The sequence below is a fragment of the Abramis brama genome (assembly GCF_963993115.1).
Source record: "Abramis brama genome assembly, chromosome: 3".
NCBI classification, from domain to species: domain Eukaryota; kingdom Metazoa; phylum Chordata; class Actinopteri; order Cypriniformes; family Leuciscidae; genus Abramis; species Abramis brama.
In genome coordinates this window covers 24,356,025-24,372,787 of record NC_139965.1, presented here as the reverse complement: position 1 = coordinate 24,372,787, position 16,763 = coordinate 24,356,025, and the positions used below count along the sequence as shown (strand labels likewise).

Sequence of the window (16,763 nt, the reverse complement as noted above, 5' to 3'; positions counted from 1 at the left end):
TAAATTGGATGTGTGTCAATATTGTATCTGTGTATTACACTTGCAGTGCAACCTTTTCATATTCACTGATGATCATCTTCTCAACTTTGGTCCAACTGCTCTTTCCTGCGATTTTCAACAACACCCTGTTTTCGTGTGTGTGTGTTTTAACCTCACAGGACCAGGCGTTTGGAGAGCTGGAGAAGAACAGTGATAAGATCTTGCAGGGAACATCTTCATCTGATAGCAGCCAACCAGCTCACCTCCACGAACTGCTCTGCTCTTTACAGAAGCAACTACTGGCCTATTGCCATATCAACTGTGTTACAGAGGTACTTGCACAACTAAATACATATCATGAACAAACAAAAATTAGAGGGAGAGAGATTAGAATCTCAAAAAGGCCATGTATTTTTTTTGGTCAGAGGAGTATGATTTCCTTCAGTATGTGAATCATCTGTGTTTTTCACAGGGCTCCAGTAGTGTTGCGCTCCTCCATAAACATCTGCAGTTATTATTACCTCACGCCACCGATATCTATAATCGCTCTGCAACTCTTCTGAGAGAAAGCTCTGGAAACGGCAGTGTGCGTGAGAAGCTACGAGGTATATCAATATACACACGTTTTTGCTAAACTCATTCATAACTATATGCAAATGGACCTGCTAATTTTGCCTGTGTTTGTATTTGGTAGATGTGATCTACATGTCTGCAGCGGGCAGTATGCTGTGTCAGATTGTGACATCCTTGCTGTTGTTGCCTGTTTGGGTGGCACGGCCACTGCTCAGCTACCTCTTAGACCTGCTTCCCCCGCTGGACCGTCTCAACAGACTCCTGCCTGCCGCCACGCTCCTTGAGGAACAGGAGCTGCAGTGGCCACTACATGGTCAGACTGTCACATTAAACTTTTCAGTCAGATCTTCAGATCAGTAGTACTGTAGCACTGTCTCACATGGGTCGATTCATCAACTGTCTATCACTAATCTCCACTTGTCCAAAACACTTTAAAGATTTTAATAAATAGATAGATTAAAATACCTGTAGATATTAAATGTATGTATATGTACAGATATGATACATAGATAATTTTGTTTAAATTATGGTGTACGTCATGTTAACATCTTAATGAACTATTTTTAATTATAGCATACATTGTTACTATACATAAATATGTATATGTATATGTATGTGTATGGATGTACATTTAAATAATTTTAAACAGTCTTGTGTGCCCCTTGGGAGTTTGCTGAGGCCCCCTTTTAGGCCCTGGCCCCGTTTTTGAGAACCACTCATCACTCAAGAGTTGAACTTCTTTAGCTTTAAATCTGTGAGATTGTTTTGAATTAGGATTATTTTTCTTTCACTCACAAATCTTATATTGAGAAAATGTTTCCTTTTCCTTTTTTCCTGTAGGCACTCCAGATCTAGTCGATCCATTGTGCGTATCAGGACCGGCGCAGTGCTGGGTGTGGTTGGTGGATCTGGAGCGTACCGTTGCGCTGCTGGTGGGACGTTGTCTTGGAGGAATGCTTCAGGGAGCCCCACCCTCGCCAGAGGAACAGCACACTACCCACTGGCTCAAAACACCACTTTTTAGTAACGGCTTAGAGACTGAAATACCCCAGCTTGGTATGCACACGCACACATACGTGCACAAACACACACACATTGAATTACCTTTTATCATTAAATGTCCTGTTTTATTTTGAAATTTGGCCTATTATGGAAGTTTATAAAGGTTGTGAATGCCATTTCATGTTGATGTTGAACGTGTGTATATGTTTTTAAGATGCGTGTATCAGCTCTCTGCTGGAGGTGGCTCTGTGTGGAAATGAAGAACAAAGACCGTTTGACTGTCAGTTGCATGCTGACATGAGTGTGCTGGTCGATTTGGCCCTTGGATCAACTAAAGAGCCCACATACAGCCTGTGGACAAACATGCAGGACTATGCCATCAGCAAGGGTAGGACACAAACACAGAACATATATTGAGGATTGTGGAAAGATTACTACAAATGATTCACTAATGATTACCCTTACTTGCGTAAGTGCTTGCATAGTCTCAGAAGTCACACATTAACCTATGCAAACCTTGTAATGGCTTCTATTTCTGTCGTGTTGGGTAGACCCACCCACATTGAAGTCTCATTGGTCCAAAATCTCACTACACTTGCATCTGATTTGGACTTTGTGTCAGTTGTCATTTCTTTTATATAAAGACATTTGTTTTTCTGAAAGAAGTCGGGATCTAAATGTTGAATTTAAGTAATATTTGAGTGTACATTGCTGTTATGAGGTGCATTATTTTCCCACACTTACTACCTAGAGGTTACCATAACTACTGTTATGTTACAGCTGGTCATAAACCAGGCCTTTATGGCTTCTTAACTATGAAGTTATTGGATTTTATATGAAGTTATTGGTTAAAAACAATCCTGATTTTTGGCATTAGCATTATCAACTTGTATTTGTGCAAGTGAACATCTTTGATGTCGTTACATGTTCCTTTAGTCTTGTGTGTGTGTGTGTGTGTTTGTGTAGATTGGGACAGTTCGTCACTGCCGAATGAGGCTCTGTTAGACACATTATCCCGCTTTGTACTTGCTGTCCTGCTGAAACACACAGGGCTGCTGGGACAGGCATGTGGAGAGGGGAGGTATGACATCATATCCTACATAACCATGGAGAATGCTACACTGTGGACACTACTAAAGCATTTCTCTCTCGTTTTCTTTCTTCCTGCAGATATCAGCCATGTAAACTGTTGGCAGAGGTGTATCGCAGTGTGTATAAGGTGCGGAATCGCCTCTTGGCTTGCAAGAACATGGAGCTCATCCAGACCCGCTCATCATCACGAGAACGCAGAGTATGTTTTCATTACAAATGATATTATCAGCATAACAGTTTGATTAAAAACTTTTTTTATTTATTTTATGTTTCTGTTTCCAGAGTTTAAAAAAAAATTTGAAGACTTTTGGATCCCACTATATGTAAAGTAATTTCTCCTCCTGTGTGCAGATCTCTGATAACGTGGACTCGGTGGAGATGGACCCTCAGGAACACTCTTTCACCCGAACTATAGATGAGGAGGCTGAACTGGAGGAGAGAGACCGAGAGAGGGAAAGGGAGGAAGGACACCAGGAGCAGGAAGATGAGGAGGAGGAAAGAGAGCATGAAGTCATGACCGCAGGAAGTGAGTTCAGACACATTTGAAGGGCATGTGTATGTGCTGCTGATGTTGGCTGTGTGGCATGGTGCAAAGTTGTCACACATTCACAATTTCACACACTTTGTGTACTTTTACATTTTCCTGTCTGACAACTTAGTTATTACACCGAAAAATAAATGTTCTTTAATTGTTTATTTACCCTCTTATCATTCCTGAACATATGCCTCTATTTTAAGTGGAATAAACAGACAATTTTTTACACAACTATGGATTGATAGGAACAGACCAAAATTTAAGTTATTTTTCACAAATTACCTCCTTCAAAAATTAACAGCATACAGGTTTTGAATGACATGAGGGTGATTAAATAATGACATTTAAATGTATTACTCTATTACTTTAAAGATATATTTAGTAATTGGATTGACAGTGTAAATTGCACTGTCTTAGAATAGACCACACAATATACACTATCGTTCAAAAGTTTAGTATTGCTATGTTTTTTTGAAAAAAGTCTCTTATGCTCACCAAGGCTGCATTTATTTGATCAAAAAATACAGTAAAAATGAAAATATTGTGAAATATTATTAAATATGTGAAAATAATTGTTTTCTATTTGAATATATTTTAAAATGTAATGTATTCCTTTGATGGCAAAGCTGAATTTTCAGCATCATCATTCCAGTCTTGATGATTTGGTGCTCAAGAAACATTTCTTATTATTAAACATTTTATTTTGAAAATAGTTGTGCAAATAAATGTTATTTAAAATAAAAATAAATATTTTGTAACAATGTAAAATCCTTTACTTTCACTTTAAATCAATTTAATGCATCCTTGTTGATTTCTTTGAAAATAAATGATCTTACCCTTACACTTTTGAACAGTAGTGTATACTAATAAAACCCCCAAAATTTTTATCCATGGTTGTTTGTTACACATTTGTTACACATGACATTGTGTAATATCCAGCTATAGGCCCTTTTTTAACAGCCTCATGCTTCTTGGCTGCTGCCCTAACCCAGCCGCTCTGTGTCTTATGTCTTGGCGGGCACAGAAATCTTTCAATGTTTCCTATCAGCACGGGAGGCAGCACGAGGAAGGGACCGAGATCGAACCGGAAGCATGAGCGTCCAGGAAGAGCCGGCTCAGCCCGGTCCCGAGCGCAGGAGCAGCACAACTGCTCAGGAGGGACAGGATCTTTACACCACCGCATGCAATGCCGTCATCCACCGCTGTGCAATGCTCCTGCTGGCCGTCAGCACGCCGCTCGCTCAACTCAGCAATCAACAACCCCTGACAGGTGGGGTCAACCAGGACGGAGGCGGGTTTATGCCGAGGTGAGTGACGCCATCGTTATAAAGTACAGGTACAAGTACAGGTTAAACAAGCGTAAGCGTGCTTTAACTTTCATATGTAACCCTTATCTTTGGAGTCTGAATGTCTCACTGAACTCATTTACCTCTCCAGCGCTCTCGTGCGGTCCAGGAATGCCTGACCTACTTTTTAAGATTTCATATTATCCAGTTGCAAGAGACCTTGTGTGCTGTCCTACTTTTGAAGCACCTTTATAAGCTGACCCAATTGCAATTAGCTTAAAAGCAGCATTTACCTATCATTTCAATAATCGTAAAACATTGTTCATTAGTGGTATTAATATGAAATTTAGGTCACATTTTTATTGACATGATTATGTGTTATGCCCACTCACAGGAAATGTAACATTTATTTCCCATTTTTATTTTGTGTTTAGGAGTGAGAGCTTGTCAGCAGAGAGTCGGTCTATCCAGAGCAGTCCCTGCTATAGACTCACAAAATCCAGGAGTGAGTCAGATCTCTCCCAGCCAGAGTCTGATGAGGAGGGATACTCACTGGTGAGATCTGTAACATATGCACACTGCCTTATTTGCTTTTCTTGCTTTTAAATTGCAGTTATGTAACCTGTCGGTGTGACCATTTTCAGAATGCAAGGAGGAATGTGGATCTGGATTTAGCTTTTACTCCTAAAAAAAGAGGTAACAGCCCCTCCCCCAACACTTTGACCCTCTAGTGGTGGGACACACTGTATTGGTGTCTGTATATTTGTGCTAAAGTCTATCTGTGTACGCATGTAATGTGTCTCTGACAGCTCTGTGTTAGTCTGTTTTCTTCTACTTGGCTAAATTAGTCCATACATTTTTTTAAAGCATCTTCATGTTCTTCCAAAATTCAACAACATGCCGCACACATTTCTTCTATAAAATAGTAATTTCACATAATACTCACAATTCATGTTCAGACCTGCTGTCTGTGGCTGCAGAATTCCACAGAAAAGCACAGTTTATGGTAAAATTCAATCACCTGTCTTTCCTGTTCACCTGTTTTGCACATACCCTGCTTGCCAAAATTATATTACATAGATTATTGGATGCCATTTAAGCTGCTTATGCTTTTTATATATATATATATATATTTAATTTTCTGTATGTGTTAACAGTCATAGCTAAATAAATTAGACATTAATTGGCATTTTTTATTATACAGTCAACCGGACCTGGGACGCATCTTTTTGGTCGACTGTTGCCTCTATGCCTGGGAATTTATGACGCTATTGGCTACTAATAAATGGCTTATTAGATCCATTAAGCAGATTTTACCATATAATACTTTCCCCAGATTTTCTCTTACAATCAGGACTGAAATGTGAAAAAAGGATGATGACTTGTGGAATGTTTTGAGAATTTGAAACTCAGTGTTTTCTGTTGAAAGTAACATATCGATCCTTTTACTGAATATTTTTTTAATAATTTGAATTACAATTTACAGAAAAACAACTATTATTTAAATATAGATTATACACATTTAAATTAGTACATATAAATTAAATTTAAATATACATGTATTTAAATTATACTTATTTGCCCATTTTTATAAATTTGTTCAACAGATTTTGTGTTGTGTTTTCAAGGTTTTCTCTACAGTTCTCCTGACTCTTCTGCTGATTGGTTTGGGGGACGCTCAGCCCGTGAGTGTTTGTACAGCTCTCCGCAGTCCTACGAGGAGTCAGACATCGATCTGAGCCAATCACTCAGGCTCCATGCACTCATCGAGAACATTGTGAACTTCATCAGTGGAGATGTTGGGAATGCTCCTGCGTTTAAGGAACCAGAAGAGAGTGTGTCCACCAGCCCACAGGCCATTATTATAGCCATGGAGCAGCAGCAGAGCCGAGCAGAGGTACGTGCATTCAGCATTTTTATTTGCCTTTGTTACTACAGATGCCTTCCGCCTACACATCTTATGCTTTTATGTTCATTTTTTGTTTCTATAGTTGCGTCTGGAGGCCCTTCATCAGATTGTGGTGTTGATTTCTGGGATGGAGGAGAAAAGCAGTCAAGCAGGCTCTGGAGGTGGAGCTGGACGCACAAGCCTCAGTTTTCACTCTGCCTCTCTGCTAACATCAGTCAGACTGCAGTTCCTGTCGGGATGTTTCGGCCTGGGTGCCGTGTGTAATGGGGGGCCGAAGGGAGAAAATGTCCAACTACACCATTACCAGGTAACTGTGACGTGGATCTAAACTTTGACTTGTTTGAGATTTACAGGCACTGGTAAAATATTTTTTTGAATGTATGGCATACCGTTCAAAATGTATTTATGACCATCATCAGTGAATAATAAAAACAACGGATTGAGTTTCTGAACATAGTTGAGCTTCTTTGTAGGTCATGCTGGCTTAATATGAGCTAATTTAGACTGGGGTATGTAAGCATAAGACCTTATTGAGAAAAAAAAGAGAAGATCAGAATGGATTTGAGCAGTTCGGTCTTCTTGCTTTAACACATTTTGTCCTATAAACTGGGCATGGAAGAACTGAAATGACTTTTCATAACATGCTAAAAAAGGTATGTTATCATTTATGCTATTATCTGCATGTTCTTTGTCTTTCCTTGTAGGATGGAGTCAGAGCAGCCAAGAAAAGTTTACAGATGGACATTCAGACAGCTGTGCATAAGATATATCAGCAGCTGTCAGTCACATTAGAGAGAGCCCTGCAAGCTAACAAGCACCACATAGGTAATGTATACACTATAGTAATTGTATGTGGCATTTTTTATTATACTGAACATATATTCACAATGCTGTGTTTCCAGAGGCCCAGCAGAGGCTGCTTTTGGTGACAGTCTTCGCTTTAAGCGTGCGATACCAGCCTGTCGATGTATCATTAGCCATCTCCAGTGGCCTTTTGGACGTTCTCTCACAGCTTTGTGGAACGGAAACCCTGCTTGGACAGACACTGCAACTCCTGCACAAGCCTGCAGGCTCTCAGCTCAGCACTGCCCTCAAAGTGGCCAGCACCAGATTGCTACAGATACTAGCCATCAGCACTGGGTACAAAACAGTTCACTCACTCACCTGGTTTTTCATAGTCAACCTGAACCTTTAATGCTGTATGATTTAAATTATGATGCTAGTGCCTGAATGTTCTTTAGGGAACTTCAGACCTGGTATGTAAACAAAGTGCCAAAATCTCACAGCATTCAAAATGTTGCTTTCCCCTATCTTTTCATCAGGACATATGCGGACAGGTTGAGTCCTAAGGTGGTCCAGTCCCTGTTGGATCTTTTGTGTAGTCAGCTGAAGACTCTGCTGGCTCAGGCTGCTGGAAGCACACTCAGTGCAAGTACAGAACTGCAGGAGAAGACTGACGACTGTGTAGATGCCCAGAAAAAAGATTTTCGAGGTAGGACACTTAAGAGCTCAAAACAACCACGTGCTCACTAAATCAATTGATTTTGTGGTTTTATATATTGCTTTTGTTTTGGTGTAGCATTGTTACGCAAGACACACACCGCAGAGCTGCACCTTGGAGACTTCTTGGTGTTTCTACGGCGCGTCGTCTCTTCCAAAGCGATCCAGTCCAGGATGGCATCTCCTAAATGGACTGAGGTCCTTCTCAACATTGCTGCTCAGAAATGCTGTTCAGGTAATACAGCAGTGTCCCGTTCATCATCTTCGTCTTCGATCATCATCAACATCATCTTGTTTATGTGTTAGTTGTTAGATTAGTTGAAATTTGTGTGTTTTTCAGGCATTCCATTGGTTGGTAATTTAAGGACACGGCTGTTAGCCCTTCATGTTCTGGAAGCTGTACTTCCTGCCTGTGAGAGCAGTGTGGAGGACCATCAGATGACCCAGGTCTGACTCCACAGAGTCCGAATTGTGTTTTAAAAAAAAAAATTTTTTTTAATATGTGTAGCAGAGCTAAATTAATTTGACTTTGTGTGGTAGGTGGTGGAGAGGTTGTTCTCGCTGCTCTCGGACTGTATGTGGGAGGCACCTGTTGCTCAAGCAAAACACGCCATCCAGCTAAAAGAAAGAGAGCAGGGACTCAAACTACAGGTAAAGGAGATTAAGTTAGTCAAGTCTTTTTATCAAGGTTTTGTTGCTTCAAAATGTACACATACTCAACATTCACATTTCTGAGACGTCATTAAATTGCCTTTCGTGTTGTTTTAGGGTGAGACAGAGGAGGAAGAAGAAAATTTGCCTATCCAGGAAGTGACCTTTGACCCTGAGAAGGCTCAGTGCTGTGTGGTGGAAAGCGGACAGGGACTGACACATGGCAGTGGGGGCAAAGGTTACGGCCTGGCCTCCACTGGCATTTCCTCTGGCTGTTACCAGTGGAAGGTTCTACACACTTTCTTTTACAGTACTGTTTGAAAGTTTGGGGTTAAGATTTTATTATTAACTATACCTTTATTTTAAAAATATGAAAGATAACAAGAAAATCTCCAAATCTGTAAGATTTTTAAATAACTGTTTTCTATTTTTGTGTATTTTAAATGGTAATTAATTCCTGATGGAATGATGGAAAGCTGAATTTTCAGCATCATTAATCCAGTCTTCAGTGTCACATGATCCTTAAAATCATTCTAATATGCTGATTTGGTGCTCAAGAATCAAGAAACATTTCTTATTATCACAGTTGACAATTGTGCTTCTTAATATTTTTGTGGAAACGGTGATACTTTTTTTCAGGATTCTTTAATGATTAGAAAGTTCAAAGGAGCAGCATTTATTTGAAATAGAAATCGTTTGTAACATTATAAATGTCGTTACTGTCACTTTTGATAATTTTAATGTGTGCTTGCTGAATAAAAGTATTAATTTCATTTTAAAAAAAAACCCTTAACTACCCAAAACTTTTGAACAGGAGTTTATGTATACACACACACACACATCCATGCAAGCTGATAGCATAATATGTACATTCTGTCAGGCTATGTGAGTATAAGTAAACTTTTTTTTTTTTTTTAGTTCTATATCGTGAAGGAGAATCGGGGAAACGAGGGAACATGCGTGGGTGTTTCACGCTGGCCCGTTCATGATTTTAACCACCGCACAACAGCAGACATGTGGCTCTACCGCGCATACAGTGGCAACCTTTACCACAATGGAGAACAGACCCTCACGCTGTCCAGCTACACACAGGGAGACTACATCACCTGTGTGCTGGACATGGAGGCGAGGACTGTGTCCTTTGGCAAGAATGGAGAGGTGCGGTGCAGCCCACTCATGAAGACAAATATTTAACCATTTTACCAACTCTCATGTCAATAGCTGAGCTATAACACTCATTATTTAACACTCTTTTATCATATTTATTTGCTAAACCATGTGGCTTTATGTGGCAGGAACCCAAACTGGCCTTTGAAGATGTCGATGCTACAGAGCTCTACCCTTGTGTCATGTTCTACAGCAGCAACCCAGGGGAGAAGGTAGGATGCAGAGATGCTGATGTTGATTTATTTATTTATTTTAAATGACACATTATGCCTGAAAAGGTTTTGGATTTTTTATCATGTTAATTTAAAAAATCTTGTATAATATGACTTGCTGTTTTTGTTTGTTTGGTTTTAATGTATTTATAAGATATTTGTATTTTTGTAATTTAATTTTTGCCATGAAAATAGCCTTGAATGCTGACATGGCACTAAATAAAACAATCTGAATCTTTAAATGACACTGATAGACACCATTTTCAACTGTTTAGACTACATTATAATTATTGTCTAAGCTTCAATTTCTTCACCTTAGAGAAACGATATTCGTGATATAAAGTATTATTTTTTTTTTATTATTATTTTAACAGGCATATTTTGCAATGAAACAAATTATATATACGTATTTATTATATTTTCAGGTTTCCTTTTGGTTAATTTTTAGTGACCTTTTATTTTTTGTTTATTTCCAGTTAATAATTTTAGTGCTTCAACTTATTTCATTTAGTTGCTTAGGCAACATTTCTAATATAACAAAAGTATATTTATTAGTTTTAAATAATGATATTAACCCTGATAAATCTGAGTCATTTTAAATCAAAACACTGTTCAAATTGGATGTTTGATTTTGTCTGCAAAGCTTAATAGAAAAGTTTTCTTGCCATTATTTTGTACTACACTTATCTTATATTCAGTTCAGACTGCAGTCACATTCAATACTAAAATATGATTGATTTCTTTTGCTGTGGCGCTGTAGAAAGTGATGTAGCACTACCATAACGGTGACAGCAATGAAAAATTTCTACACTTTTCTCTATTGTTTTAACTGGTCCCCTACCCTGCAGGTAAAAATCTGTGACATGCAGATGAGGGGCACACCACGTGACCTGTTACCTGGCGACCCGATCTGTAGCCCTGTAGCAACTGTCCTCGCTGAAGCCACTACCCAGCTGGTCCGGATCTTACACCGCTCGGAGCGCTGGACCCAAACCATCAACCATAGCATCCTCCAACGCCTCCAGCAGATCAGGGGCTGTCTGCGAGAAGGAGCTCCTCCAGCAGGGGCCACCAGACTGCGCAAGAGCCGCTCGGCACAGAGCCGAGAGGAGCAGGATGAGAAGGAGGAGGAGCGAGAGGAGGAGAGAGGAAGAAGTGGACGGCACACTGCAGCAGAGCTGTCGGAGACGCACCTGCGGACGCTGTGCCACCAGGTGTGGCCGGTGTTAGCTGTGATAGGGGGAGTAGATGGTGGGTTGAGGATGGGGGGACGGTGTGTGCACAAGCAGACGGGGAGACACGCCACTCTGCTGGGTGTGGTGAAGGAGGGGAGCACATCAGCTAAGGTGCAGTGGGATGAGGCGGAGATTACCATCAGGTGAGAGATGGCTATCTGTTTACATGGTTTACTGATCTCTAAAAATTATATGGAGGCTTTTACCTTGTTCCTGCTCCCCAGAGGTCTAGACTCCAACTTTTCTTTCTTTCTACAGTACTGTGCAAAAGTCTTAGGCATGTTAATATCCCCCCCCCCTGGTTTTAAGTCAGTTATTTATATCTTTTGTTGTAGTGTCAGTAGGAAATCTCAGTTTACATTTCCAAACATTCTTTTTGCCATTAATTGTAATAATCCAGTGAGATTTGTGCACAAGGAGTCTGACAACAGCCGGTATGATCTGATCTCATATATTAACATGCCTAAGACTTTTGCACAGTACTGTATCTGGGGCTCTCTTGGTTTCTTTAAGGGATGTGCGCCACAACTAATTTCATGAACGATTAAATGGACATTTTGTAACCTACTAGTCTAACACCCAGAAAGCCTGTATTAGCGATCCATTTAAAATAGCCTACTTACTTTACGAATGAACAGTCAAATCCCATACTGAATGCAGCTGAAAAATCATACATGTGCTGTGCATTTTGATCATTGTACATTTAAATTTAAAGGGATAGTTCACTCAAAAATGAAAATTCTGTCGTTTCAAACCTGTAAGACTTTTGTTCATCTTCGGAACACAAATGAAGATATTTTTGATGAAATCCGAGAGCTTTCTGTTCCTCCGTTGACGGCTGCGTAACTGACAGTTCATAAAGATATCGTAAAACCAAACCATATGAATTGAGCGGTTTAGTCCAAATTTTTGTAAATATGACGAACAGATTTAATTTCAAATATAAACATTCATCAACGCACACATCAGTTGTGGTAAACGGAAGCTCAAGCATGTTTGCTTGATGTGCGAGAACCAATAAGGTTCTTTCTCATGTGTTGCGTAGCACATTTGAGCTTCTGCAAGAACCAATGAGGTTTGTTCTCACGCGTCAAGCAGGTTAGGTTGAGCTTCTGATATGTTCGCTGATCAATGTTAATAGGGGTTTGGAGCGACATGAGGGTGAGGAATTAATGACAGAATTTTTGTAATTGTAGACATTTATTAAAATCAACTGAATCAATAGGCTTTGCAGGACCAATAAGAACAAGCTGAATTTTAAAAACGAATTCCTTAAATCAATATTAGTTAACATAAATCAGCACGTCAAAGCATCGTTGTTCGTTACCACAGCCACCGCTTGCACATCCGTGCTTAAGCGTGTATGAAAAGTACCTGTTCACATGAGAGGTGGCAAAATTGCAAGAAAAGCTTGACTTGTACTGGCAACTATACATTATTTAAGTGTATTCTAGTTGTTAGGATATTTTTATAAGATCTGTTGTCGTCAAGTAAGTTTCAGCAATATTGTTTAGTCTCGCACATCCCTAGACTCTTTTTCCACTTTCCGTCCTCCCTAATCATTTCTTTGACTTTTTCCGTTGAATTAGTTCCATAATGTTGCATGTTCCCTGGCCCTCCTCCCTGCTCCCTCACTTTCTCTCTCTGTCTCTTTTTCTCTCTCTGTTTGGTTTGTCACTCTTTTTTTATTGAAGCTTCCCCACTTTTTGGTCGCCCAGTGACACGCCGTTGTACAACTTGGAGCCGATAGAGCCACTTCCCTTTGACGTTTCTCGTTTCCGCGGACTCACTGCGGCTCTGCTTCTGGACCTCACCACCCTTGCCAGCCTGCAGGACGACAGCTCCAAATCCGTCTCTAACCGGCGGCATGAACGGAGACACCGGCACGAACCCCAGGAAGAACGAGAGAACGAGACGCGCACCAAACCAAAAGAAGGGACGGGAGACCTGCGTGTGTCTCACAGCTTAGACGAGGTTCGAGCTCGCGCACCGCCCAACTCTCGCTCTGAGAGCGAGTTGGCTGCCTACACACAGGACACCACACAGCAGACTCCAGCGGAGGGACGCCGCAGACTGCAGGAGATGGTGGTAACACGGGGAAGCTCACAGGAGGCGGCTGCACAGATGGAGGTGCATGCGGTACAGCTCTCGTATTTGTATCTGGGAGCGATGAAGACCCTGAGTGTACTTCTTAGCTGTAGTAAATACGCCGAACTGCTGCTGATCCCCAAAGTGACGCCTGATAGCGGCCATAATGCAGATTGTGCAAGCCCTGGGGTCAGCGTGTGTCAGGAGGAGGCAGAGCTGCGATCAGCTCTGCAGTTTTTGATGCGACACATGGTGAAGCGGGCAGTTATGAGGTCACCCATCAAAAGGGCGCTTGGGCTGGCAGACCTGGAGCGGGCGCAGACTATGATCTACAAACTTGTGGTCAATAGCCTGCTTGAAGAACAGGAAGGCCAGAGTTCCAAACCAGGTACATCAGAAAACGTGAAACATATCTGATATACATAAACCGCATATATTAACTACTTTTCAAATGTTTTCGAATAACCCTACTTTTCAAAAGTTTGAAATCTTATGTTCACCAATGCTGCTTTTATATGATCATATTGTGAAATATTATTACAATTTAACAATTTAAAAAAAATTTCTGTTTTAATTTCATTTAAATGCAATTTGATGTCAAAGCTGAATTTTCAACTTCATAACTCTAGTCTTCAGTGTCACATGATTGTGTGATCATTCTAATATGCTTATTTGGTGCTTAAGAAATTTCTACATAATGTACACATGATGGGCACAAACAACTATTCTTGTATTATTGTAAAGTCACATAATTTAAAGGAAGTTAAGGCCCAGGTATACCTAATTTTCCACGTTCCGCTGCCTCCGAAATTATACTCCATAGGCCGTTAGTGGACTTTGTTTTCAAATCCTCAAGTCACTCTCATATGCGAGTGAAATGTAAGCACTATGAATTAGAACATTTAATAGAATTGATCATTATTTTTAGTCTAATGGGTAGAGAAATTTTGGTTTTGTCTTTTTTTTCCTATAAAAACCAGCAAAATAGTAGCAAAACCCCTTTATTTTGCACTCATCTTTAGATCACAGATTGCACTCTCTTTCCCAGGACACACACTTCTCTTCATAAAGTATGTGAATGTGTGTGTGTTTTTAGTGGACACAGAGTGTGAGGAGTTAGAGGGAGAGCAACAGTTTCAGACTCCGGTCACCACATCCCCCTCAGCTTCCAGCAGCACCTCCTTCATGAGCTCCTCACTGGAGGACACCACCACAGCAACCACACCCGTTACCACAGCAACCACACCTGTTACAGATGCCGAGACTGCACCAGCTTCTGAGTCACCTGGAGTGATGCCCCTCAGCCTGCTCAGGTACACACCCAACGGATGTCTTTTTTAGAGTATGTGAACATTGAATCTTTCATCCTGTGTGTCATAATTGATCTGCATGTGTATATCTGAGCAGGCAGATGTTCTCCAGCTACCCGACAACCACCCTGTTGCCGGCACGTAGAGCTCAGACCCCTCCCGTCTCATCGCTGCCCACCTCGCCATCAGACGAGCACGGCCGGAGACAGAGCCTCACATCACCCGAGTCCCAGCCTGCCAGGACCAATACTAGGACAGGTACAAATACACACACTCACAATATGTTTCTTTTCATTAATAAAATGGGGTCCAAATGTCTGAAAACACATCTAAAATATGAAAATGTGACACTATAAAATTTGGATTTGGTTTTTTAAAATGTTTTTTGAAAGAAGTCTCTTATGCTTACCAAGGCTGCATTCATTTAGTCAAAAATACAGTAAATACAGTTGTAATAATATTTCACATAATTACAGCTATGTAATAATATTTTGTTCAAGACAATATATCATCAATCCTTCTGCCAAAACATGTTTTTGTCTTACCCTGATTCACTATGGTAAGCCTGTTATAAGTGTTTATATTGTAGACCTGTCAGGATGTTTTTTGCAGGAAATTGCACGCATACGTCACTAATGCCTGTGCATGTCTTTTCATATCTGTAAACAGAGAAAAGTTGCTCCGGCTAATTTGACGCGTGTATGGTGCTATGTGACCGGCATAGGTTCGTTTTCACAACGAACAGGAGGCAAACATATTTTGCTGCTTAATATTTTTGTGGAAGTTGCGATACACAACCATTCAAAAGTTTCGGGTAAGATTAAAAAAAGAGAGATAAATGCAGCCTTAGTGTGCGATGTGCATTAGTGACTTCTTTCAAAAAACATTTACTACATTTACTTCTTTCAAAAAACAAAATCAAATACTAGGAAACTTCAAATTATGCTGAAAATATAATTTGAAAAAAAAAGAAGTTTATTCTGAAAATTTATGTTTATTCACTCCAAGCATTATCAGACCCCAGCAGTCGTCTCTCCACATCTCCACCTCCTCCTGCCATCGCGGTTCCACTGCTGGAAATGGGATTCTCACTCAGACAGATCATGAAAGCTTTGGAAGCAACAGGTAGACAAATACTTATAGATACTCTCATAGAAATGTCATGTCTGATTCAGAATTTCTTCTGTCTTCTCATATATCATATCAGACATTCAGAGTATGTTCTGTATTGGTCTGTAGGTGCACGTGCTGAGGCAGATGCTCAAAACATCACTGTACTTGCAATGTGGATGATCGACCATCCGGGCACTGCAGACTCTGAGGAGGCTTCGGACCCCTGCTCTGGGGCAGCTGGAGGGGGTAAGAGCACAGAGAGGGGTTACCTGCGCTCACCGGGAGACATCCCCAACGCTGACGCTGCAGAGATGGAGGAGGGATTCAGTGACAGGTACAATACCTACATAATGAATGACATGATATTTACTTATTGGGTGTTTTTAATTACTAAGTAATTAAAGACCCCCAATAATTGTTTTTATTACAATGTAATAAAAAAAATTATTGTTAGGTACAGTGTACTTAGATTGATAAATGGCCAAAATAATATTTTACAATACAACATGAACACTGTGACCTCTCTGTTCCTACAGTCCTGAAGGTCTTGATCAAGATTCGGCTTCTGCCTCTGCAGGCCCCACTCCCAGAGGACGCTCTGCAGCCAGCAGGAAACACCGCTTTGACCTTGCTGCACGCACTTTACTAGCTCGTGCAGGTACACTCTAGGGATCTGCAAATATACATGTTTTTAACTATTTGTCTGATCAGTCTCAATGAAGCCCTGTGTAATGTGGCTGGTTTAACTGACCCTGAAAGGATTTTTAAGGTTATTTGATGAGTAGAACGTTTAAAAAAAAAAAAGCTTTTATTTGAAACTGGAATATTTTGTAGCAATGTAAATGTCTTTACAGTAACTTTTGATCAATTTAATGCATCCTTGCTGAACAAAATAAGTGTTAATTTCTTGAATGTATGAATAATCTGTATAACCTTGACCGTACCGAGGACAAAGCGGTTTGGAAAATGGATGCATTTATATATGTGGTTGTATGTATAATACAATTTTACAACATTAAGTTGTAACCATTGTCTCAACACTAATATTGTGTTTTGTTGTGTAGCTGGACTGTACCGATCAGTTCAGGCACATCGAACTCAAGCCCGTCGA

General features: G+C 40.3%; 1 protein-coding gene across 8 annotated transcripts in view; it reads left to right on the top strand.

Annotated features, from left to right (window-relative positions):
* The window catches only part of herc1 (HECT and RLD domain containing E3 ubiquitin protein ligase family member 1), a 51,163-nt gene that overhangs the window by 12,919 nt on the left and 21,481 nt on the right, over positions 1 to 16,763 (top strand). For 7 of the 8 annotated variants that reach the window (XM_084107477.1, XM_084107473.1, XM_084107474.1 and 4 more), the window contains exons 15-44: positions 159 to 311; positions 452 to 584; positions 674 to 865; positions 1,393 to 1,608; positions 1,769 to 1,942; positions 2,521 to 2,635; positions 2,725 to 2,845; positions 2,998 to 3,172; positions 4,206 to 4,488; positions 4,902 to 5,022; positions 5,112 to 5,163; positions 6,096 to 6,364; positions 6,459 to 6,683; positions 7,081 to 7,201; positions 7,279 to 7,516; positions 7,699 to 7,868; positions 7,956 to 8,111; positions 8,217 to 8,323; positions 8,417 to 8,527; positions 8,645 to 8,815; positions 9,446 to 9,685; positions 9,823 to 9,906; positions 10,755 to 11,284; positions 12,836 to 13,617; positions 14,326 to 14,542; positions 14,637 to 14,797; positions 15,548 to 15,664; positions 15,779 to 15,986; positions 16,189 to 16,310; positions 16,717 to 16,763. The exon at positions 16,717 to 16,763 is cut by the window's right edge. In XM_084107477.1, the coding sequence (XP_083963603.1) occupies positions 159 to 311; positions 452 to 584; positions 674 to 865; positions 1,393 to 1,608; positions 1,769 to 1,942; positions 2,521 to 2,635; positions 2,725 to 2,845; positions 2,998 to 3,172; positions 4,206 to 4,488; positions 4,902 to 5,022; positions 5,112 to 5,163; positions 6,096 to 6,364; positions 6,459 to 6,683; positions 7,081 to 7,201; positions 7,279 to 7,516; positions 7,699 to 7,868; positions 7,956 to 8,111; positions 8,217 to 8,323; positions 8,417 to 8,527; positions 8,645 to 8,815; positions 9,446 to 9,685; positions 9,823 to 9,906; positions 10,755 to 11,284; positions 12,836 to 13,617; positions 14,326 to 14,542; positions 14,637 to 14,797; positions 15,548 to 15,664; positions 15,779 to 15,986; positions 16,189 to 16,310; positions 16,717 to 16,763 (5,811 nt within the window). The remainder of the gene's footprint in view (positions 1 to 158; positions 312 to 451; positions 585 to 673; positions 866 to 1,392; positions 1,609 to 1,768; positions 1,943 to 2,520; positions 2,636 to 2,724; positions 2,846 to 2,997; positions 3,173 to 4,205; positions 4,489 to 4,901; positions 5,023 to 5,111; positions 5,164 to 6,095; positions 6,365 to 6,458; positions 6,684 to 7,080; positions 7,202 to 7,278; positions 7,517 to 7,698; positions 7,869 to 7,955; positions 8,112 to 8,216; positions 8,324 to 8,416; positions 8,528 to 8,644; positions 8,816 to 9,445; positions 9,686 to 9,822; positions 9,907 to 10,754; positions 11,285 to 12,835; positions 13,618 to 14,325; positions 14,543 to 14,636; positions 14,798 to 15,547; positions 15,665 to 15,778; positions 15,987 to 16,188; positions 16,311 to 16,716) is intronic. The other variant, XM_084107478.1, reaches the window with a different exon arrangement.